Source organism: Miniopterus schreibersii, assembly GCF_964146895.1.
Source record: "Miniopterus schreibersii genome assembly, chromosome: 7".
Lineage (NCBI taxonomy): Eukaryota > Metazoa > Chordata > Mammalia > Chiroptera > Miniopteridae > Miniopterus > Miniopterus schreibersii.
Genome location: NC_138108.1, coordinates 5,694,946 through 5,718,265, shown reverse-complemented (window position 1 = coordinate 5,718,265; position 23,320 = coordinate 5,694,946). Strand labels below are relative to the sequence as shown.

Below are 23,320 nucleotides of genomic sequence, written 5' to 3'. Positions count from 1 at the left end.
CTATTCATTTTAATCAGAATAGATTTTTGCACAATATATAAAAATTCTGACAAATCCTTAATAATTACTATTAACGAGAGCACAAAGTACAGGAAAATCAGTATTGGAGGTCTCAGGGAAGGGCATACCAATCCTTTAATTAGTTAACTGCCAAAAAATATTTTAACATATTTTCCAGGTTATAAAACACTTTGATATATATATGATCTCCTTTCACACTCAGAAGAACTCCATTATTAGATTCATTTTCTTATATGAGGAAACTGAGGCAAAGGGGTTGGTGTAAGATGCCCAAGGTCATACAGAGATGACCTCGTCGGACTGGAACTACATGGAAATTTCCTGATTCTTAGTTCTGCCCTGTTCCCATTATACCAGAATCACTCAGGCCAAGGGAATATTTAAGCCACTCTTACCGCGCATCCCCCCTGCAATTTGGTTGTAGTTTGTTTGCTCCTTTGTTTCTTTTGGTACTTTGTTTGTGTTGTCTTGCAGACAGAACTGGTTCAGGGGCTTCTTCAGTTGACCCCAGGAAAGTAAGTTATTGGTTCTTTTTTCTATAAGAATAAAGTCAAAATGTGTATACAACAGCAATTCCTGATTCCTGTCTGAGCTGGTGGGAGTTTAAAGAGCTGAAAGACTTCACCCATAGCAACTCTAAATAAAATCCTTTACCTTCAAGTGATGATCAGTTATCTGCCAGGGTCTCCTGAGCCAGGGCCCCAGCAATCGATACAGCCTACAGAGGGGATGTGTGCTCCAAAGCACAGGGCCCCAGGTCGTGAAACATCAGTACAGTGGGCACTGCGCAGGCACACACGACCTTCAGTCATGGAACATAGAGAAAACGAACACGTTAAAGGAACCACCAGGACACCACGCACCATCCCTGCAAGGCCCGTCTCGGACCCCGCGTGTCCCCGCACAGGAACACACACGCGCACACTGCGGCGCTAAGCCCGCTGCTCACGCACCAGCCTAACAACAGAGCAGCTGCGAGTGAGGCCTGGTTCGGGCTGCGGGCGCGCACACCGCCACTGCCTGCGGGGACCAACGCACCGCACCGCAGGCCTTAGCGGCCCTTAGCGGCCACGGACAGCTCCAAAGGAAGGCCCGGCCCGAGCCGGTGAACACATGAGCGATTCCAGAAAGGGCAAAGGTGTGCTCAGCAAAACTCCCCAGGCAGAAGGGGTACCTTCAAACAGGCTCCAAGTCCTATCAGAAAATAGGAAACTTTCCCATCAGCAAATAGGAAACTTTAACTATTGCCGGTTGTCACAACCGGCAATAGTTAAAGTTTCCTATTTTCTGGTGATTCCAAGAGCTTACCTCCGCACATCCAGGCTCCAGCTGGTTCTGTGAGGACAGGAGCTCTCCCCGGGCCAGTCCTCACAATCTTTTCAGACCAGCTTAGCAAATCTGCAAACTGGAGAGGGTCTCCTGTGACAGAGGAAAGAGAAGGGGGCTTTTCCCCAAACCACCGACACTAACCCACCAACTCCAGGAGGGAAACAGAATCCTTGTCACAATAAGAAAGAATCTACTCCAGGAAACTAGAGAGAGGAAAAGAAGAGACGCAGCTTTTAAAGGCTGGAGGGCTTCCACAGTTAATGTGTATCTGGGACAAGCTGAATACACAGCTCAGAGAGGAGCACAGACGCAATGGTGATGATTTTCGGGAAGGGCAGGGTATCATTTAGGATTAGCTTCAGTTGCAAATGAAAGAAAAGGCAAAATAACAGTGGTTTAAAGAAAATAGACGTTTATTTCTTTCTCACAAGATATGAAGTCTGGGTAAGCAGCCTGGGGCTAGTGTGGCAGCTTCCTGGCATCGAGGTCCAACCGCCTGGCTCCCTGCTCCACCATCCTTAGCGTGGGCTCCCCCGAGATGGCCTAGAAGAGCCGCCCGACCTGCCCGGCCTTCAGCCATCACATTCCCATTCCCACCAGAACAGAGCGGGAGGGACAGAGCAGCAGGCTCTACCCTGCAGGCCCCGTCTGCTTACATCCCACTGGCTACAGCTAACTAGCTATATGGCCTTAACCAGCTGCAAGGGAACCTGAAGATGGCAACAACAGGCAAACGGCATTTGCTCAAGAGACTTCGAGGCCCTGCCTGGGGTGCGCACAACCGTCAAACAAATGTTTAAGAACCGCCCGCTTCCGCCAGGCACCGGGCTCTGCACCGGGGGCCTGGTGAGGGACAGAGCAGAGCAGAACAGACGCCACCCTCAGTGGCCGCTGCTGCCCCAAACCGCCAGAAACAACATTTGTGAACATTCACACACAATTTGTTTTTCTTTAACACTTTACTTTGAGATCATTTCAAATTTACCAAAACGCAGCAAGAAGACTTACACCCTTTACCAGATCTGCCACCATCAATGCACAACCACATTTGCTTTTGGAATATATTCCTGTTCTCACGCATTCATTTTCTGCCTCCTTCCCCTCTCCTCCTTCCATCTCTCTCTCACTTCTGTCTCCTCCCTTCCTCCCTCCTGCCCTCCCGGGCACTGCAGAGGAAGATACAGACCACTGATCGCATCCCCTCTCATGCCTAGAAACTCCAGTATGCATTTCCCAAGAACAAGGACACTCTCTTGCACGCCCGTAGTAAAGTTATGTCACCAGCCAACTCAATTATTTTCCCGGTCCAGTATCCAATTCAGGCTCAGGCACTGCCCTTGGTGGTCGTGTCCGGAACAGTGCCCTGACCCTTCCTCGGCTGCCTCAGCACTGGTATTTTAAGAGCACAGGGCAATTATTTGGTGGAGTATGTGCTCCTGGGGCAGGACCCTCTGCAAGGGGCCTGCCCGGTGCACCGAATCGGTAGGCGCAGGATCATGGTTCACCCCATTCTGGCTGATGCTAAGTTTGATTATTTGTTTAAGGTGATGCCCACTTGATTTCTCCACTGAAAAGTTACTATTTTCCTTTTTTCAAATGATAATTTGTGGGGAGATACTCTAAGGTGATGCAAATATCCTGTTCTCCATGAAACATCTGTCCACTCACTTTAGTGTTCAGTAATGATTCTTGCCTGGGTCAATTATGATGATGACGGTTGCAAAATGGTGATTTTCTAACTCCATTATTTTGCCTTATTTACTAGTTGACATTGTATAATAAAAAAAGAGCTTTCCTTCTCGTCTATATATTTATGTTTTTTATCAGTGTATATTAGTATGGCCTCATAGATTCTTATTTTATTCAATGGTCTATAATCCACAATACCTGTTATTTATTTTTAAGCTCAACACGTACCATACTTGGTGAATGGAAACAAAGCTGGCTTCTGTGTCCTTTTAAAATAATCCTTTCAAAAAATTTTTGAGAACTCCCTTGCTTTATAACAACAAATAATGTGTTGAGTAACCCTGGAGCCTCCAGGTTTCTCGATGGTGCCCAACAGCAGTTCAGTTTATCCTACATAAGGAAAGGCAACCTAATAATTTCTCCCACCCGAAACTCCACTGTAATCAATTAGCAAGAAACAGATGCAACTCTAAACAAGACAGATTCTGTATTTTATATTTTAATTAATTATACTTTATTTATAAATAGCTCTGACTGTGGACGTCTCTTACATTCCTGAAATTAAATATAACAAAATAATATCCCCATCATAAGCAGGCAATAACTTGGGTACCAGGTAGATATGATGTATGATATTTTAACTTAAATGTCAAGGAGACTTAGGACATGTTCCAAAGAGCTTAATGTGGGCACACAGAATTGTGCATATCCCCATTAATAACTGGGTCTAAAGATAAATGCAAAGAGTCAGTCTCTCTCCATCCCTCTCTCAATACATAAGTCAACCTCTACTCTTAGCATCTCACTCACTTACAAAGGCATGGATGTTACACTACCTCCTGCTTTTCCTTCCACAGACATTAAGAGAGATGGCAAATAATTATAAAATATCATTAGCTTACTGGAGCACTATAGAAACAAACATATTTAACGGGCTTGTATTGTGTTCCCAGCTTTATACTCCAAGCGCTGTGCCAGGCACAGTGAGACTCGAAATGAGGAAGAAGGACCCAGCCCCTAACCTCTGGGGCTTAGAGACTTATGAGATGGGAGCCCACAAGTAATTCCAATAAACAGAACAACTAGACTGAGCTACGTGGTGTAACTGCAACGCAAGAACAGAGTGTGGACCAGAAGAAAGGGATGACGGACTGCGCCCGGAGATCAGGGAAGGCAGAGGAGGGACAGTGCCACCTGCAATGGCAGGATTATGGTCCCCTGGGCAGACCATGAGGGTGATGAAGAACATTTCATTTAAGGGAACAACACAGCAAAAGCAACAAACGACAAAGCATAAAAGCGCAGAAAATGGTCAGGGTGCATGAAAGACGTAGCGAGAGGGGAGGACAGTGTATGGGTTTGAGCCCAGGCATCAGAGCAAGTGCTTAGCCTCTGATAAGGACACTGCTTCACAGGCACTGACCACAGAAGGGAGGGAAGACACGGTTCCACCTAATCACCCACAGTTTCATTCACTGGCTTTATTCCATAGTCTGCTCACATCCAGTGTGCAAAAGCCTGTAGAAAGGGGGGGCGGGGGAACAAGAGATGCAAACGAAGTATAATTTTCCCACATAAGAAATTAGCCAAATAGCATCCGTCCAAGTAAACATAAAAGTTCTAAACTTCTGAACACCAAGATGCTATTTTTATTTTAACCACAAAGTCTCTCTTTTTTTCTTTTTTTAGCACCCTTGGCAATTCTCAACACATGCCATTGGACAAAATGCTTTTATTGAAAGATGGGCCAGAAAACCACCTGATGCCATATCAGACCGGCAACAATGGATTGTTCATGTCGGAGGACTGTGTTCATCTCAGCGCAACTGCACTAAACCAGCTGCTTGGGGGGAAAGCACCAAGGTTCCAAGGCAAGTAAACACAGAATCTGGGGATACCCCACTGTCCACATCTGCCCTTATTGTAAATTTAGCACCTGTGGTTGAGATGACATAATACCTGCCACCTTCCCCCTTGGCCTTACTAACAGAACTCTGACTCAACTGGGAGCAAAAATGTACCCCATTAAATGAAATATTCATTCTCCCCAGCAACACGTGGCCAGGCCCCTGAGTTGTTAGAATCCTCCTAGCCAGGACTCGAGAGAAAGCTTTCGTGCTCCTAAGAAAAAGGCCCTCATCCTTCACCTTTCACAGATTCACAGCGTCTTGGGATGGAAGTTTCCTCCATGATAACAACAATCTATTTTATATTTAACTCACTAACACCTTCTTGGGCATGTGGAGTTCCTATAACCACCTCTTTAGAACCACCTTATAATTTAGTTTGGCTCCTTTCCCCAAAAAAAAGATCAATAAACATTTGTTGAAAGTAAGGCCTGGGAGAAAGGGACATGAGAAGAAACACTGAGACAAATCCCAACCAAATTCAGTGTGTTTACTCCCCTGTGCTCAGCATTAATCAAATCCATAGTGTCCAACTCTTTCAAATACCATGATCCCTTTTAAATCCAAAAGGATGCTGAGCCACACATAGAATTTTAGTACTCAATAACTGAAAATATGCGTAAAGGCCAAAAGCCACTATGAATCATTAATAAGTTTAAATAAATATTTTCTTAATAAACACATAGGATTTGAAAAGTGGTTGATTTATTTTCAAGGTGTATGTTTTTGGCCTATAGGGTATGTCTATATAATGCACATAGGGTTCATATATGTCTTGAAATAATTCCATGACCCTCTTGAGTTCCAAGACCCATAGGTCAAGAACTGAGAGCATTTTAGTTGGGTCTGTTCCACTGTCAGTACGCTACCCAGAACCCCAAGGGTGTGAGTTGTAACAGAACTATGAGTTTGCCTTCTGCTTTGGCCAAATTTAATCTAGTTTTACATTTCTGAGGCAGGCTTCTGCTCCTATTTAGAATGTGAAGCTTGAAAAAACATGTTAACACTTATGAAATTGTTATGCCACATAAAAATTCCCCTGAGTCTGAGATGCCCACAGAAATGCAAGAGATGAGAAATTATTCGCTCTATCACACATTTATTTACCAGTAGGCATTAATAGCATCAAAGCAAAGTTAAATGTCCCACTTAGAGGGGCCAATGATTGAAACAAAAAAAAAGATAAATAGCAGCGGGTCCTTTACATACAGCAATAGGCATCTGATAAGTTCCAAGATAGACTTTTTAAAGTGATTTTATGAGATATCAACAATATATCAATTTCTTCCAGTCCTTGAATCAAAATGAATCCATTTGTTCTCTCAAGAAATGAGTTTTGATGACCATCTAATGCAAAGATAAATGCCCTCTTAATCATAAGCCAAAAAAGAAAGAAAAGAATGATTTCTTTTTTAAATAGCCCCCAAAAAGCAATGGCTTTGAAGCAACAGCCAAATTTGTTCCTGTCCAGTTCGGCTGTGACCTCCAGCCCACCAAGAGCTCACGGCCGCTGAAAGGAAGGTGGTGGCTTCCCCTTGGGAAAGCTATAAAAAAATGTCAAAAAGACTCCGCAGTTAACAAGAGCGTTCACAGAAACTCAGGAATGGAAACAACTCCACTTTCATTAATTGTGAGGAAAGTAGGAAGAGAGAAGCAAGGAAGAGAGAGGGTCAAAAAAAAGTAGCAAACAGGCCCTGGCCGGGTAGCTCAGTTGGTTAGAGAGTCATCCCAACACACCAAGGTTTTGGGTTCGATCCCCAGTCCGGCCGCATACAAGAGTCAACTAATGAATGCATAAATAAGTGGAATGACAAATCGATGTTTCTCTCTCTCTTTCCCTAAAAAATCAATTTTTAACAAAGGGGAGAAAACACGGTTGTTGCCCCATATCACAGAGTAAGCCTACCTAACGTGTAGGGTTGAGATCCTTGCAAGTGAAGCTTTATTTCCAAAAGACGCCCTCCAAGTTTTCATGGAACACATGCCTGTTCCTAGGCACCCTGCCAGCGCATGTCCCCTCCTCTTCAGGACACACACATATCTCAGGGTCAGCCCCTGTCCAACAAGGGCGTTACATTTCCTTATGAAGGAAAACGCCAGTTCTCTGGACCGGCACTGAGTCTGTGCCATTCGCCACCAGCATAGCTGAGGCGGAAACCCCAATTAGTGGGTTTTAGACTCTAGTCTGCATTCTCTAGACTGCCTGCTTCCAGAAAACCACTGAGCTGTATCGCTCAGACAGTCGGTCAACATCCACAAACAGATACTGGCTCTACTCTATACGGGAATATTTAAATATCACTGCAATTTTCCCATGAGGATTCTCACAGGGGGAATACTAATTTGACTTTTCTTTGGTTGTACAATACTCTCCCAAATTTGCACTTTTGCAAAGCTATTCCTTTTCCACAAAGCATCAGGCTCCTGGGAAAAAAAACAGGGGGATGGGGTGAGGGAAGGGACGGGGGGTGCGGTGGCCAAGCTAACAGATGCCAGATGAACCTGCCTGGATCCAGAGAGCTTTGTTCTGAAGATTCCCGCCTCCTATTAAATCAAAGCGGCAAAGCAGGTCTTGAAGACTAACTAGGGAGCTACATTCTCTACCCAGAAGGTCAGGGCTGCCAAAGTCGGAGGTATTTCACTTTCTGGGCTGAAGAACCTGCACTGTCCCAGAGTGAACTCACGGAGCCATTCGCCTTTTTAACCAGCAACTACAAATGCTTCTCAAGATCTGAGGCTCAGGCAGCCTGGGACTGTGTCTTTTCGGCCACTTTGGCCAAAACAGCTGTTTGCATCCCTGAGACCATTTCTACCCCAGACGCGGAGACAACAGGGATTGGTTTTGTAATGTGTACCAAAATCACCTTATTTACTTTGGATGCAGTAAAAGCATCATTACTTAAAATGACACTCTCCTCTTTCAGTACAGAAATTTGGCAGGAAGGCGAGAGTGACATCCAAGTTATAAAAACCGTAAGATTTATAGCAGATGCCAAAGTCAGGCTACACCCTTGTAAACAACGAAGACAAAAATCTTCTCCAGAACATGGGAGCCGTGGGCCGGGGCTATAGGATCATTAGGCCTATTTTTGTTTGGTGGCACTAAGGGAAGGGTATGTGCACTAAAAACTCCGAGGGAAAAAAGTGTCTGCGGCCTTTCTTCAAGCCCTCACTGAGCACGCACACTGGACAAGGAAAGGACACCCCTCGGGAGGGGCCTGTGTGCATCCGGGGGTTTCGGGCTGGTACCTTACAGACCCTCCAAGCACAACCCCTCGCTTCTCTCCACACGCCTCCGCTGCACACATCACGCCGTGTGAATGGGACTCTGAAGGCCGCACACCGTGGGCTCATGGAGAACTCGGCCTGCAGAGCAAGCAGAGTTTGTGGCTGCGAGCAACGGACTCCAATGGCTCACTGGAGCAGAAAAGTAAGTAAGGGACAGCAGTGACACTGGACCGAAAGGAGGGTAGGAGGACCAAGCCCGGAAAAGGCAGGGATTAAGCAGCCCCCAGGTCTATGCGGCAGGACCACAGGGTTTCTTCAGATCACGGCGGTCAGAATGATCGGCCTGGGCTACCCTCAGCCTTTTGTCCCCCTGCTCAGGATTCCAGCTCCCGAGAAAAGTGTCTGATCAATCTAGACGTTTGGGGCACACACTGGCCCCTTAGCTAAAGGAGGACATCCTGGTTGACAGTTCCCCCCTAAACTGGATGAAGTCCGCCCCACCAACTGCAGCGGGGGAAGAAATTAGGGCGCTGTTGCCTGAAATTGGGAATGAAGCTGGGCAGGAAAGAACACACAGATGTCCGCTTCTCCTTGTACATAAACACTCCTAGCATTCCTACCGACTTGTTTATTTTTTCAACTTCTAGGGACAGCTTTGGCAAAAACAACAGCTAATGTGATTGCCCAACAGTCTGTGTTACGAGGTCTCATATGAAGAACCACGTGATCGTTTCCAAGGTCTTCAAATTAAGGAAAAGTTGGGGGCTCCAGATGAGCTGACACATTATTCTGTTAGGTCATGAGGACTAAGCAACCCGTTATCTTTCCTCTCTTACTTAGGCTGCTAGGAAGCTCAGAGCTGAAAGTTTCAGGCTCAGTTATATTAGCTACGCTTAGTCTAGGTTCTTAGGCACAACTAAGTGTCTCCTTGCCTGATACCAGTGGTATCTGAAGGTTTTATTTCAGTCATATTCTAATGTTTCAATATTTTATATTTAATTTTTAAAAATAACTTCAAAAGCACCTGAGTGTTTTTTCTTACTAATCAGAACTGTGTAAGCATCTAATATGTGTTGCATTTTATGAACTTTTAGATTAGCCAGGACCTTTGCGTTTACCATTGTCTGTCCTTGTGCAACAGAAACTATTTCAGATGAATTTCTGGTTTCAACAGGTGCTAGAGGGAAAAACAGATCAGACTAGATTAGGTTAGACAGAAGAATGAATAGATAGATTAACAGATAGACACACCTCTGATTCTGATGATAATAAGGTGCAATAATTTTTAGAACAGTTACCAATAAAGTTCATAAAGTTTTATTGGAAGGGGGTCAAATGGAGGAGCAATAGGCAACTTTCTCAAACCTGCAGCTTAGGCAGCCGAACTCGGAAGGCAGTGGGAAAGCTTTGTGCTTTCAGGAACCAAGCAGACTGGCTGAGGGTGGGAGGTCTAACTCCTTGCTTGATAGCTCAGGCCACTTTCTGGTTAACTCCATGTACATTTAATGCTAAAAATCATCAGGATCCCGCAACTCTGCCCGGTGCTGAGACCCTCCCATTTTTGAAGAGAATCGGCAAGCCCAGATTTTCTTATAAATCCCTTCAATTTTTTAATCCTGGAGACTAATTTGTAAAGTTTATATACACTGAAGGGGGCCAAAGGAAACACTGTTCTAAGCTGGAGCCAAACCTCAGGCCCACAGTCTGTCCACTTTAAGGAGCTCAGGTTCCGCGCTGAAGCGCCTTGGGCAGGGGACGCTCCTCCAGCAGGGCCTGGGGTATCCGCTCCCTCTCTTGGAAATTCTCGGGGATCGCATCGCACAGGCGGCCAAGAGGTGTTCAGTTTACACCTGCTGCTCCCCCTCCCCTCAACAGGACCTCAGACGGGACCACGCGAAGATAACCTCCTTACACACTTGCTCACCAAAGTCCTCTACATCTTGTCCTTTAGTTTAAAAGAGGTTGAGTCAAATGCTCCAATGCCCCGAGGGGGAAAAACTTTAAAGTTATTTTTGTCAGTGCTCCCCAATATGCTCTTCACTAAGGTTCATACTCTTTTTATTCTTCACCCAAGGATATGTTTGTTATTTTAGAGAGAGAGGAGGGGAGAGGGGGAGAGAGAGAACCATCGATGGGAGAGTGCAATGTCAACTGGCTGCCTCCCACAAGCACCCCGACCGCGGATGGAACCCCCAGCCCGGGTATGTGCCCTGACTGGGAATCGAACCCACCACCTTTTGCTGTACAGGATGACGCTGCAGCCAACTGAGCCACACCAGCCAGAGCCAGTGGCCACTTTCTTAAGTGAGAAAGGGGCCATCCCGAGTGAGAAAGGGTCGACAAGGTGCCAACCTGAACTGCCCCCTTCGGTCTGGATTTCTTCTCTTGCTCAACGACTAGTTTCACTAAGATCCTTGGGCAAACTGGAGTTGATGAAAAAGTCATTTCAAGAACTAAATGAAATGTTTGAAAAGAGAGAATGGAATGCTGAGAAAAAACACAGAGTACATTATTTACATTCTGGGTTAGAATTTTAATTTCCAGTGAAAGAAAATGAAAGCTACACAGAATTCACAGCCTTGAGGGCAGAAACTCTGCAGTGTTTAGTTTCCCCAACACTTAGCACTGTGCCTGGCATACAATGAATATTTCACAGGCACTTTAACAGCTCTGTGTAAGCAGAGTTGACATAATAAACTGCATAATTTGAGAGTTTTGACATATGGATAACCTCATGAAACCATCACCATAACCAAGATGTTGAACATATTCCTCACGCCCAAAACTTTCAAGCCCTTTTCAAATCCCTTCCTCCCATCCCTGCCCCAGGCAACTGCTAATCTGCTGACAATCATTTTACATCCCCACCAGCATCTCTTGAGATTTCTGCTTCCCCCACACCCTCACCAGCACTGGGTACAGTTGAAGCCTCTTAAACGTCAGCTCTTCTATAGTTGTCCAGTGGTATCTCATTGTAGTTTTAATTTGTATTTTCCTACTGTCTAATGATGTTGAACATCTTTTCATATGTTTACTTCCTATTCATATAACTTCTTGTTCAAATCATATGCTCATTTTTTTTAAATAATCAGGTTATCTTATTACTGAGTTTTGAGAGTTCTTCATATAGCCTGGGTACCAGTCCTATGTTATAGATTTATGACTTGCAAGTATTTTCTCCCAGTCTGTCTTATCTTTATACTCTTCTATAAATATCTTTTAAAAAGCAGAACTTTTTAATTTTGATGAAGTCCAATTTACCCAATTTCTCTTTTATTGAATGTGTTTTTGTTATTGTTCTAAGAAATCTCTGCCCAAATCAAAGAAACTTTGGGGTGTGATGGATCTGCTCTTGCTTGTTGACACAGATGTAGGTGAAGTCACAGGGATTCTCTGCTGTTTCTGTCTAGAAGGTTCATGGTTTTAGGTGTTCCATGTACGTCGCTGATGCATTTTGAGGGAATTTTTGAATATGTATAGGTGAGCTATGGATTGAAGTTTTGGGGGTTGTCGTTGGTGTTGTTGTTTTGCATATGGGTATCCAATTGTTCTAGCATCATTTTGTTGAAAAAAACTATCTTTTCTCCAGCGAACTATCTTCTTTGCACCTTTGTCAAAATCACATACACTTTTGATCAAAAAGCACAACACTCAAAAAAGTCCTCACTGACAGCTGCTGAAATTTAAAACATGCATAAACTTTGATTCAGCAACCCCAATTTTAGCAGTTCTGTCTAAAGAAACACAAGTAAAAGGCTAAGGCTCAGATCCTCATAACAGTATTATTTACAGGGGGGAAAAAGGGAAGGACATGGACACAGCCGAAATACTCATGAATGAGGGAAGACTGAATAAATTACAGTCCAGCTCCACCACAAAATTCTATGCAGGTACTAAAAGGAATGAGTTGGAGCTACATGTACTGACCAGAAGTGATACCCTTGAAACATTTTCATGATAAAGCAAAAAAAGAATTGTAGAGTGATATATTACATATATGTATGTGTGTGTGTGTGTGTGTGTTTTGAAATATGTGAGAACGCCTAAATATGTATCTACATATTTGTATATGTTTGCAAAAACCTGGGGAAAGTTTTGGGAAAATAACTACTGGATAGATCACATGAGTTTCTTTCATGGGTAGCATTGAGAATGAGGGAAGAGACAATATTATTAACTTCTTTATACACTTCTAAACTCTCTGATTTGTTACCCTGTTACCCTAAGCAGATATTTATTATTTTGTATTTTTTTAATCAAGTGTAAAATAGTAGTCACAACCTCATTACATGTAACTCCGTTCACTTTGCATCGGTACTGCGACTTGGAAAAAATTCTTGGATGGTTGGTCCAAGTAGGGAGAAATATATTGGTGAATGGAGGCTACTCAAAAGAATATTTCATACTAAGTGTTATGGGTTGAATCGTGTCCCTCAAAAATTCATATGTAGAAGTCATAACCCCGAGATTGTGACCTTATTTGGAAAGAGGGCCTTTGCAGATGCGATTAGTTAAATTAAAAATAAGATCATATTGAAGGAGGGTGGGCTCCAATCCAGTATGACTGGTGTCTTTATTATAAAAAGGGGATATGTGGACACCCAGGGAGAACACCATGCGAAGCTTGGAATGATGCTGCCGCAAGCCAAGGAATGCCAAGGCTGACCCGCAAACCACCAGAGGCTGGGCAGGAGGCCTGGAACAGATCCTGCGCCACAGCCCTCAGAAGGAGCCACCCTGCCCACATCTTAATGTCAGGCATCCAGCCTCCCGAGCTGAGAGACAATCCATTTCTGTTGCTTAAGCCGTCCGGTTGGTGGGCCTTTGTTGCAGCAGCCCTAGGAAACTAATACGCTAAGCTACCAAGAAGTTAAGTCAAAAGCAACATAGCTTCCCATCAGTCCCACAGTCCCAGCCCTCCTCAGGTCCCAGGGAACAGCCGCAGAAGACTCAGAAAGTAAACAACAGTTTCCACCACCCCACACCGCAGGCGGCTTAGGCACCAGGATGTCGCACACACCTGAGGAAAAGCCGGCCGGCCTGAGTCAAGGCGTCGAAGCACGTGGTGGGCAGAAGGGGCTTCGGAATCTGTGTGTTTATCCTCAGACTCACAATTACAAAGAAACTGTAGGGGAAGGCGGGTCGTGAAGGGATTAGGATGGATCTGCTCTTGAGGAAGGGCGACAATTAAGGAGCCCCTCGCTCCTGGCAGCTCCCTACTCACCTCCCTCCCCACACACAGGCAGTGCCACTCCCTCCCAGGTTGAGCCGTGAGCCCCTCCACCCTAAGAAACGGGACCCCACAGCTCTGCGGCAACAGGCTCCCCACCCCGTCAGGGCCGGGGCCTGGCGCCTCCACGGCTGCTGCGCTAGGAAGAGGCCTCGTCCCAGGAAAGCAGGTGTTACGGCTCCTCGTGACATTTACTTTTTGTCTTACAAGTGAGTTCCAGACTAGGAACGGGTTCTTCATTAAAATAATTTATACCGTTACTAAGAGAAAATGAAAACAAAACAAAATATTCAACCAGATACAAATAATCAACAAGACACACTCCGAGGCCGTCCTGGAGGCCCCTCTGAAATGGACTCTAAGTGAACCCAGGCATTTTCCAGGCCTCGGAGGCCAAGCCAGAGGCTGCCGCCCGGAGGCCTGCACAGGCTGGGCTGTTTGGGGGTAAACCCCTGGCTCTCCCTTGGCCTTGGCCTGTCTGGAGCAGTGTCGCTGTGATCCTCCTTACATGACTAGCTTTCACGTACCAGCCACAATAGTTTTTAATCCTCAGCTGAGGACATGCTTAGAGACGGGGGGTGGGGAGAAACATCAATATGCAAGAGAAACGTCGATCGTTGATCAGTTGACTTTCGTATGCGCCCCAACCGGGGATCAAACCTGCAACCCAGCTATGTGCCCCGGCTGGGAATCAAACCGGCAACCTTAGGTGCACTGGACAATCTCAGGCAACTGAGCCACTCCAGCAGGGCACCAGTCACAATTTTAATTAACAAAGTTAACGACCTCCTGAAGCAGGTATCAACTGCATTCTCCAGAGGCCCAGTTTGCTGCCTTTTCCTAGAATGTTGACCAGAAGTAGATAAGGGAGAGAAAAGGAATGCTTTCGTTTTCCTCTCCTGTCTTTTTTTTTTTTTTAAGCCCTCTGTAAATAAATTCACAATCAGCATTAAAAAGACTGTGCACACTCCATAAGTACATCCATTGTGTCCCTACGTATAAATGTTGGGCATACCCGGCCCTCGATAAACACGGAGAACACAGCCAAAAAGCAGCATGGTTTCATTAGTGTGCTAGTTTCCTAGGGCTGCTCTACCACGTTACCACAGACTGCGTGGCTTTAAACAACAGAAATGTATTCTCTCACAGCTCTGAAGGCTGGAAGTCCAAAACCAAGGTGCTGGTAGGGCCCTGCACCCTCCAAGGCTCTGGGAAGCACTTACAGCCTTGACTCTGCTCACCTCCGGTGCTTGCAGCAATCCTCAGCACTCCTTGGTTTGGGGTATCACAACTCCACATTCTCACTCCATCTTCAATGGCCTTCTGCCTGTGTCTCCTCTGTGTCCTCAGATCTCTCCTCATAAGGACCAGTCACTGAGTTTAGGGCTCACCCTAAGCCAGCACAACCTCACCTTAACTCTATTGCACCTGCACAGACCCTGTTTCCAAATAAGGCTACAGCCACAGGTGACAGGGTTAGGACTTCAACACATCTTCGATGGGGGACTCAAGTCAACCCACAAGGATAAGTCATGGAGACCAGGGTTTGCATCTGAACCTTGGTCCCTTAGTAGCCATGTGAGTCAGGAAGGCCAAAGATACATGTCAGTCAAGACCCGCCTAATATACAGGCTTCCACAAGCAGAAGGTGACAATATTTGTCTCACTGCTGAAACCTCCATTATCAAAGTAGGACCTCAGGCACCACAAGTGAGGGGAGAGGGAAGGGGCCCTGGGCCCTCGGGTATGAGAAAGACACCTCGAGAAGAAGAGCAGCCCGAGTACATCTGCATTAACTGCGATGCTCGCCGAGACCCAGCAGCACTGAAACATGCCAAAGGCACAAAGCGAGTCTGTGCCTCATCCCTGACACGGCCCTTTGCCAGTTCTTGGCCTGAGGGTTTGGATCTGGTAAATACACTGGTTAGCAGCTAAATTAGGATGAAAACTTTTTTTTTTTAAGTTAACATAAAATGATAGTAACTCCACTAAACTCTGAGGAGGTCTGTGGACAAATATCTCAACTATTTCTTCTCGCTCTGCTTAGACAAAGCCTCCGTTTAGATGTGTGCCCAAGGGGCTGAGCCAAGCACACTGTAGTCATTGAGGGTTTCTGGACTAGTTTTATTTGCTGACCACTAACGGGTCCCTGAACTGCTGCTATTTGGAGTCAAATAGTACCGTGGAAGGGTGCCTAATCCCCAGTGGCCTTGGGGCTGTCCAGGATCGACTATTCCAGGATCCATTTTATAGGACTAATAATTGACACGGTAGAATGGAGTCAGTGCTTGGGAAGGGGGGAGGAGAGAGCTAACCTGGAACATCAAAGAAAGTGCAGAAGTTGGCGAACACCCCAAGATAACCCAGTAAAGTCAACATTAGGCAATGGGTAACCAAGGGGGAGAGAGTTCTTTCCAAGCCTAGTATTTTGCAAGTCACTTGGTACAGATTTTGCTGACAAATTCTGAGAAAGACCCAATGATGTCAAATAGCATTTTACTTCTAAGAGAAGTAAATGAATGATAATTCCGAGTTTTCTTTACGAACGATAAGGCCCAATGCTTTGTGCTTGCTCAGCTACGAGGAATGGAGAAAAACAACAAAATCTAGAACGGACTTAGTGGGAGCCCTGTGCCTCTGTATGAGTTTTGATTGCTTACTCCTAAGCAATTGCTCCTGAAGTCCCCAACCTCCTTCCTCCCCTCCCCCCATTTCTGGTCTAAACATGGCATGAGTGAGACATGGCCAGGCTTGATCACCAGCTTCCAAGGTCTCCTGTTTGAACAAATGCTATGTGCTCCAGCTCAAGAGACTCTTCAATGGCACTTGGGAATTTCAGGTTAAGAATGACAGAGCAGCTCACTTCCCTCAGAGATCTGGGCCACCAAAAAGAACGTAGCCTGTGGTCAACCCAGGCAACCACTCTGCTGCAACAAGAAACAGGAAGGCAGCCCCTCTGAGCCAGTAAGCCCAGCACTGTGCTAATTCCATTTATTAATAACAGCAGCAGCAACACGCGTAGGGCGTCCTGCCTTGTCTAACCCTCTGTGCTACAGAGAAGTGGTTTAGGAGTAAGCTCTGGAGTCAAGCCCTCTGGTGCCAGTTCCAGCCCAGTTCATTTCCAGCTGCCCGACCCCGGCCAAATCCTTTAAACTCTCCAGCCTTCAGCTTCTTTATCTATAAAATGGGGATAAACGTGGTTACGGGAGGTAAGTGAGCTGGGTCATTCAAATAAAACTCCTCGGCACAGGGCCACATGCACCGCTCGTGCTCCAGGAAAGCAGGCCGCTGTCATCACATTCCTTGCTCAGTGGTCCTTTCGTCCGTCCGTTTGGTCTGCCTAGGAATGTGTCCCACTGCCAAGATTTTCTCTCTGCCTGGTGGGCCAGATCTCCAGCTGAAGTTCTGGAAGGTTCTTCGGTCTCACTTCCCGGGGGGAAAGTGGAAGTGGCGAAATAATAGAGAAATAAATCTAAAACAACCCACACCCCAAGCCAAGGTGAGATCTACCCAGTATGGCCAGGCAGAGAAAGGGCAGGACAATCCTGGGGGAAGGCCTCATCCCTCCTAAAATCTCCAAATAGTCCTTAGTTAAAAACATCAACTTTTTTATCATCCAAGAGTTTAACAAGAAACCAGAAGAAAGGCTCTTCAGGCTCTGGTTTGCTCTCTACGCTTTGCCTTCTCACCCACCCTTTTTTGAAAGTTCTAACGTACAGCCAGCCATTGGCCACAGTGCGGGGGGGGGGGCAGAAAAAGTGGCCCAGGCTGGGAAACCAAAATCTAGCTTTATGGATAAAAGCTCTGCATTTTCTGGATGTACCATGGAGAATTTTAATCTCAGGGGAGACAGGCAAATGATTAAACTGGAACCTTTACGGCATGCTTCATGAGAAGATGGTCACACACAGACTCCGCAATTAGAATTTGCTGGAACTCACTTCTCATAGTTTCTGACTGTCCCGATCCACTCTGTCCTTGTAATATCCACACCGAGGGCAAGGATGTGTTGGCTTCCTTTGCTTCTAACTCTGTCTTCACTCATCTTTCTCTGGCTCTCCTCCTTTCCTGACTTACAGAAAAATGTATCTGGCAGCTCACTGAAGACACATGCTTAGAGAAATTCATGTCCCTTATATCTAAGTGAGCCCACACCCTGGCACAGATGAGTCTGTCGCTTCTAATGGACACTGGCTGCTCCCCCCAGCCCAACAAATCAAGACAATCAGGACATTCATGCAAACTTTAAATATTGAGGCCAGAGGTCATTTTATCTTTTTTTTTTTTTTTTTAATCATACTTAGCCTTTTCCTACTGAACAGTGCCCTTTACTGCTCTGTTCCACTCTCTCTTTAAAAATGTATACGTTTCCCCGGCTCTTCCAAGAACAAAAGTGCGCTGCTCAGAGAAGGCGCAAGGGAAGAATTCAGATTTCTGAAAGCCGGGGTGGTAATTTAAACCCTCACCTCCCCTTTGATCCTATTATATTTTCCGCGCAGGCAGAAGCTCCCAGTGAGGGCTGGAGTGGGACGCAGCCGGAGTTTTAACATTCAAGGGAGCAGGCGAACTTGCCTCGCGCGGTGTGTGACTGAATGAGAAACTGCCCAGCGAGGGCCCTGATGGGGCAACCGGTCACTTCGGCTGTACGGGATCTGGGTCAAACAGTAAAACTCCAAATCAGAAAATATCGGCATTGTTTTGTTTGGCAAAGGAGTGGTTATTGATAACGATAATCCAATTGGATCAAAGATGCCATTTGCTCAACTCAAATTAGAAGGGCACTGTCAGGCTTCGGCAAAGTTCTGCGACACTCCCTGGGCCACAGACCCTTTGAATGGGCCTCATCAAGTGGGGGCTAATAAAACCAACTAAGAACAAACACCGTTCTTTGCTCCCCATGCCTCTTTTGTTCCTAGGTATCTGTACAATAAATTGACTCCATAATCCTAACAGGAAGGTCTGGGAAAGCACCCTTGGAGCATTTCCTTCGCTCCAGCTCATCTAAATGAGAATATTTGCATTAAAAATTAATGAAAAAAATTAATGAGGTTACATGAGAAGGTCAAAAAGATTTGTATGCAAAGGATGGGGCTTCGTTAAAGAGCCGGACTCATCACCTATTTCCCCACAGCCGCAGACTCTGGGCAAGCTAACAAGCTAACGCATCCCCCATTCACCAAGGAATCGGAAACCGACGTTCCTATACAGTGGGGCCTCCAGGGCAAAAGGGGAAGGAAAAATCCTGGACGTCAGAGACCGTGACAAAGATGACCGCAAGGAATGTAAATAAAATATTATTACAAGTGGCTCACTCACCACCTCACACTCAACATCTCCCTCCCCCAGAGCGAAAAGTAAAAACATACAAAGTGTGTGTATGAGTGAGTGTGTGACTGTGTGTGTGTGAGTGTGTGTGTGTGTGTGTGTGCATGTGTATGTGTGTGACTATGTGTGAGTGTGCATGTGTGTGAGTGTGTGTTGAAGAAGGGTCGGGCAGCTCTTTGGGAAGTAGCCATGAACATGAAGAAGTTTTTCCTGCATTTGGCTCACTTTTACAACCACAAGGCTTGAGGTAGAGTTTTAACAGCACCAGGCTGTCTGCTAATTTAAATTTGGGGAGCATGAGCTTGAGCCCCATATTGATAAGCACCTCCCAGCAGTGATTTGACCTTAGTCAGTGATAAGTCACGTTTACATCAGCTTTTGAAAGCCAACACCCGGGCCCTCTCAACACGACACCTCGAAATGAAATAAATGCATTGCAAACGCGACTGTAATAAACCAGACTCCTGCCAAACGGACATGTGTACATTTCACAGAAGAGCCAGGAAGACATTTCTAGCAAGGAACGGTCTCCATGCGAGCACGAGCCAGAGCTCTCTCCTGCCAAGGGTCGCGGGCTCCGGAGGGCACAGGAGTCCCTCAAGGAAACAGGCCGGTAGAAATAAACTTCAAGGGACACAATCCACAGATTCTGCCAGCACTGACCACTATGAGGTAAGAGCCACTTTAAACGACTGTGGCCTCAGCTCTCTAAGGATGTCTAAGAGCTGCCCACCTCAGGTGATGGGGAACCCTCAACACCCCACCCCTCAGTCACCCCCTCCTGTAGAACAGAATCCATGACCCAAGCTAAAGGAGGAGTTCGAATGCACAATAGATAACTAGTGCCACTGCGGAAATGAAACACATCCCCAACACCTTTGGCCAGCCATTCAGAGCCCAACGCCGGCTTTCTCTTACAAAGACAAGGAGGGGACTAGAGGCTGGCCACCCTCCACCCCATCTCTAAGACTAAAGGTCCTTTTTCTTTTGAGACCCTGGGGGATCGGCCTGATGGCCCCGGTTCCGTCCTTGTGAGCCCACTCCCCACCTGTCTCAGGCCCAGAGAGGCGTGGACAAGGGCTGTGGGGCATCCGCTTCTGCTAACCCCAGTGGCAGTAAGCAGGTGAATCCTCAGTGTGAGCGCTGGCAGATTAGCCTCTCCCAGCATCCGAGGCGCAGTCTGGAGCTTTGGATTTTCATTGAGAAACCTTCCGAGCCAGCCAGGGTGCCTGGCCTTCGCTGTCCTAACTCTTCAGACGCACTCAGCCTCCAGCGGTGCTATATTTTACCACTTAAACACTTCTTCAAACTTTACTACAGAACAATGTGGCTCTGAGCCTGCCAAAAGTTTAACTGCAGGACTCAGTGGATTTTTATCTGGCAGAGCAGCTGCCTTCCCTCTTGAGAATATCTGCGGGCAAAAGGAAGTCATCAAACCCCGTCAGGGGGATCCCAGGGTCCCAAGGGTCCCCTCTGACAACGCAGCTCTTTCTCACTTGCACCCCCTTCCCAACTCCACAGCATCAGAATCCAAATGAAAGAGATTTCAGCAGACGGCTGTGACAAACTTTGATGGGATGACCCAGTGCATTAATTATTCCTGGCTCAACTTAACTTTTGATTTTCAAATATCTGGGGGAGCTGAGGTTCAGGGGAGATGAAGGGAGGGCGCCAACGAATGGGGAAATAAGGAGCATACCATGACCAAGCCCAACCAAGCTTGAGATTTCCAAATTATACTGGCAAATGGATGCTTTCAAAAATCATTTGTTCTGTCTTTCCTGAAGACAAAAAAGAAGAAAGAAGAAAAAAAAATCTGGATGCAAAAACCCTAACCCCAGACCAGCAAAATTGTGTCAGTGGAATGCAATCTAAAATTGATGGCCAGAAAGTCCAACCTCATTTAGTCCAACACGCACACGAGCACCCCCAAGACGAAAGTTGTGACGCCCCCAGCGATAGGTTCCTCAATTTCTCACCCCCTCGCCCCGCCGGGAGCCTGGCGCTAGGTTAAGCCGACAGCATCCCGTTCCTACTACCCGTGCGTCTCACACGATCGTTTTTTGGGCAAACCCCTGCAAGTGCGCCAAGGCGGCAGCTCGGCCCCTCTGACGCGGGCACCTCCTCCTCCAGGCTGGCCCCCGGCTGCCGGCTGCCCCTTACCTGCAGGCGCTCCGTGGCCGGCTGCCACATCTTCCAGCCGCGGGGTCTGGCGGAGGAGACGCCGGCGAGACTCGGGGTGCGCCCGGGGACCAGGGGCCGCGGCGCCGCTTCACATCTGGGGCGGGCGCCTGCGGTGCGCGTCGCGGAGCCGCCACGCCGCGGGGGGGCCGGGGGCTGCGCGCCGGGCGGAGGCGGCGCCGCGCTCGCTGCCGGCAACTTGTGGGCACGGCCGCCGCCGTCCTGGCGCAGCTGCGAGCCGACTGCGCAGCTCCGCCCGGGCCGCGCGGGGCGCTCCCCCCGCCTCCGGACCTGCGCGCTCTGAGCATGCCCGGCCGGCCGCCCACAGCCCGCACCCGGGCGCGGGGTCGGGCAGCCCGCGCGCGGCCCCGCTGCGCCCCGCGGGAACCCCGGGGGGCATGGGGTCCGGGAGAGGGCCGGCCGGCTGGGCGCCGGAGGGCCTGGAGAGCGGGGCCTCCTGGGGGGCGGGAACCATCGCCCCCTGGGGTCCCAAGCTCCTGGGCAGCAGGGATCTGTGACTGGCCTGTGACTGGCCTGGCGCTGGGCTGGGCGCAAACTTCCATCCTTTCTTCCCACCCCAGTTAACTAAGCACCTATTACGCTCCAGTCCCTACGCTGGGGTCCGGTGTTCTGAACTTCATTGTAGTTGGGGAGACAGTCCCAGGAAACAAGGGAGCAAGTGTTAGGACAGGTGGTGATTGACGCCCGGAAGAAAATAAATCGGGGCTGATGCGGGGAGACGGGAGGGCAGAGCTTGTTACATGGGGGCCCCGGGAATGTCTGGAGTAAGAGCTGAAAGATGCAGTGAGGGATGGCATGCCAGCTGAGCCGGGGGCGCCTAGAGCTGGATGAAGAGGACCCCCCAAGGTCCCCCATCCTTCATCCCTGAGATCTGCCAGGTGCTCCGGGAGGGAGGCTCTGTGAACCCAAAGACGGGCCATAGCTCCCCCAGCTCCCAGGCCAAGAGGCTAGTGTCCCTCCCCGCAAATAACCACCTTTCCTAAAATGGCCCGGCTCTTCAAATGCTCTTGACAACTGGGCAAGATAAGGATTACTATTCCCATCTATAGACAGAACCAACCGGGCTCCTGGAGTTCAGGTCACCATCCAGGTCACACTGCGAGTGCTTTGGAGTGCACACTCGGACCACTTCAGGCCAGAGCTCTTGCCATGCAGCTCTGACTGCTCTGACCATGGAAACACCTGGAAAAGGAGCAGCTCCCTGGGGCTGAGGGAACAGAAACTTGGCGGGATAGGGTGCCCAGCTGCGGGGGCACCCTAGGGGCCTGGGGAAGAATGTGGGAGGAGAAGGTGCTGGGACAGAAGGTCTAGAGAGGGGAAGGAGAACGCAGTGCATGGGGGGGGGAGGGGCTAAGGCTCTCCAGAGGTGGGGTCCTGAGCCTCAGAGCTGGCAGGAAAAGGGTCCTAATGGCACACCACACTGGGACACGTACACAGCCTGTGCAGTGTCAAAATTAACATCCCATGTCTGGAACGCTGTGTCCATTGTCACGTGTATGTATAGTGATATCAGAGCACTCCAGCATCCAGCACTCAGCTCATCAGATGCTCCCAGCAGCAATCTGAGGGACAGAAACCTGTATCTCCCAAGGCTTGCGCAGTTCAAGATCCATGGAGTCACCCAGAGGAGAGTCACCCAGTAGCGCTTTAGATCCAGCCCCCACCCCCATGGTGCTCCTTTCCAGGGCCCCAGGCAGCTCCTTCTGGGCCACACAGTTACTGGTTGGTGTCACTTACCCAGGAAGGGCCAGGACCCTCAGAGCCCTAGGAGCCTCTGGCAAAGCCAGAGAGATGCTTCTGAGAGTCTGGTTTCTGTCTCCCTAAATGGCCACAGGACTCTCCCCGTTCACTCACACCCCCCAACCTCCCCAGACACCCCCAAATCCCTCTCCTGCCTGGAGACGACAAGGATTTACTTTCTCAGCTCCTTCCCCAGTCCCTGCCACTTGCTCTGGACCCATCAATAAATCCCTTGTGATGAGTTGTTGGCGTGTCAGCCCTACATGGACATAAATCTTGGATGTTTCCTGTGGTCTGTTTTGAGACACTATTTTCACTTTTCCTGCACACCTCCCACACCTGAAAAATTCCTGATGAAAATAATAGACCTTCCCAGCCTCCCAGTTCCCTTTTATCAAGTCCCCAAGCAGAAAGAGATGCCCTGCGTGACAAAAATCTAGAAAAATCCAAATGCGCATATTAAACCACTCAGGAAGCTAAAACAGGAATATTCTGTTGCCAGGGATGTCTTCAGACTTGAGCTCTGAAACCTTCCTTAGTTGCAGAGGCCTCCGTGGGAAAAGCGATTTTGTTTTAAATAGCAGCAGGATGAGATAACGGGGCCTAAACTCACATCCCATTAGAGCGTTAAATCCTGCCTTCTCACCTC

At 47.7% G+C, this 23,320-nt stretch overlaps 1 protein-coding gene across 3 annotated transcripts in view; it reads right to left on the bottom strand.

The window, feature by feature from the left end:
• The window catches only part of PID1 (phosphotyrosine interaction domain containing 1), a 162,404-nt gene extending 141,271 nt beyond the window's left edge, over window positions 1-21,133 (bottom strand). The window contains exon 1 of one of the 3 annotated variants that reach the window (XM_081141892.1): window positions 20,893-21,133. In XM_081141892.1, the coding sequence (XP_080998018.1) occupies window positions 20,893-20,922 (30 nt within the window). In that variant the 5' untranslated portion in view covers window positions 20,923-21,133. Of the gene's footprint in view, window positions 1-14,645; window positions 14,665-20,892 lie in introns of those variants that run through there. The other 2 variants (XM_081141894.1, XM_081141893.1) reach the window with 2 other exon arrangements.
• Window positions 21,134-23,320: the final 2,187 nt, after the last annotated feature.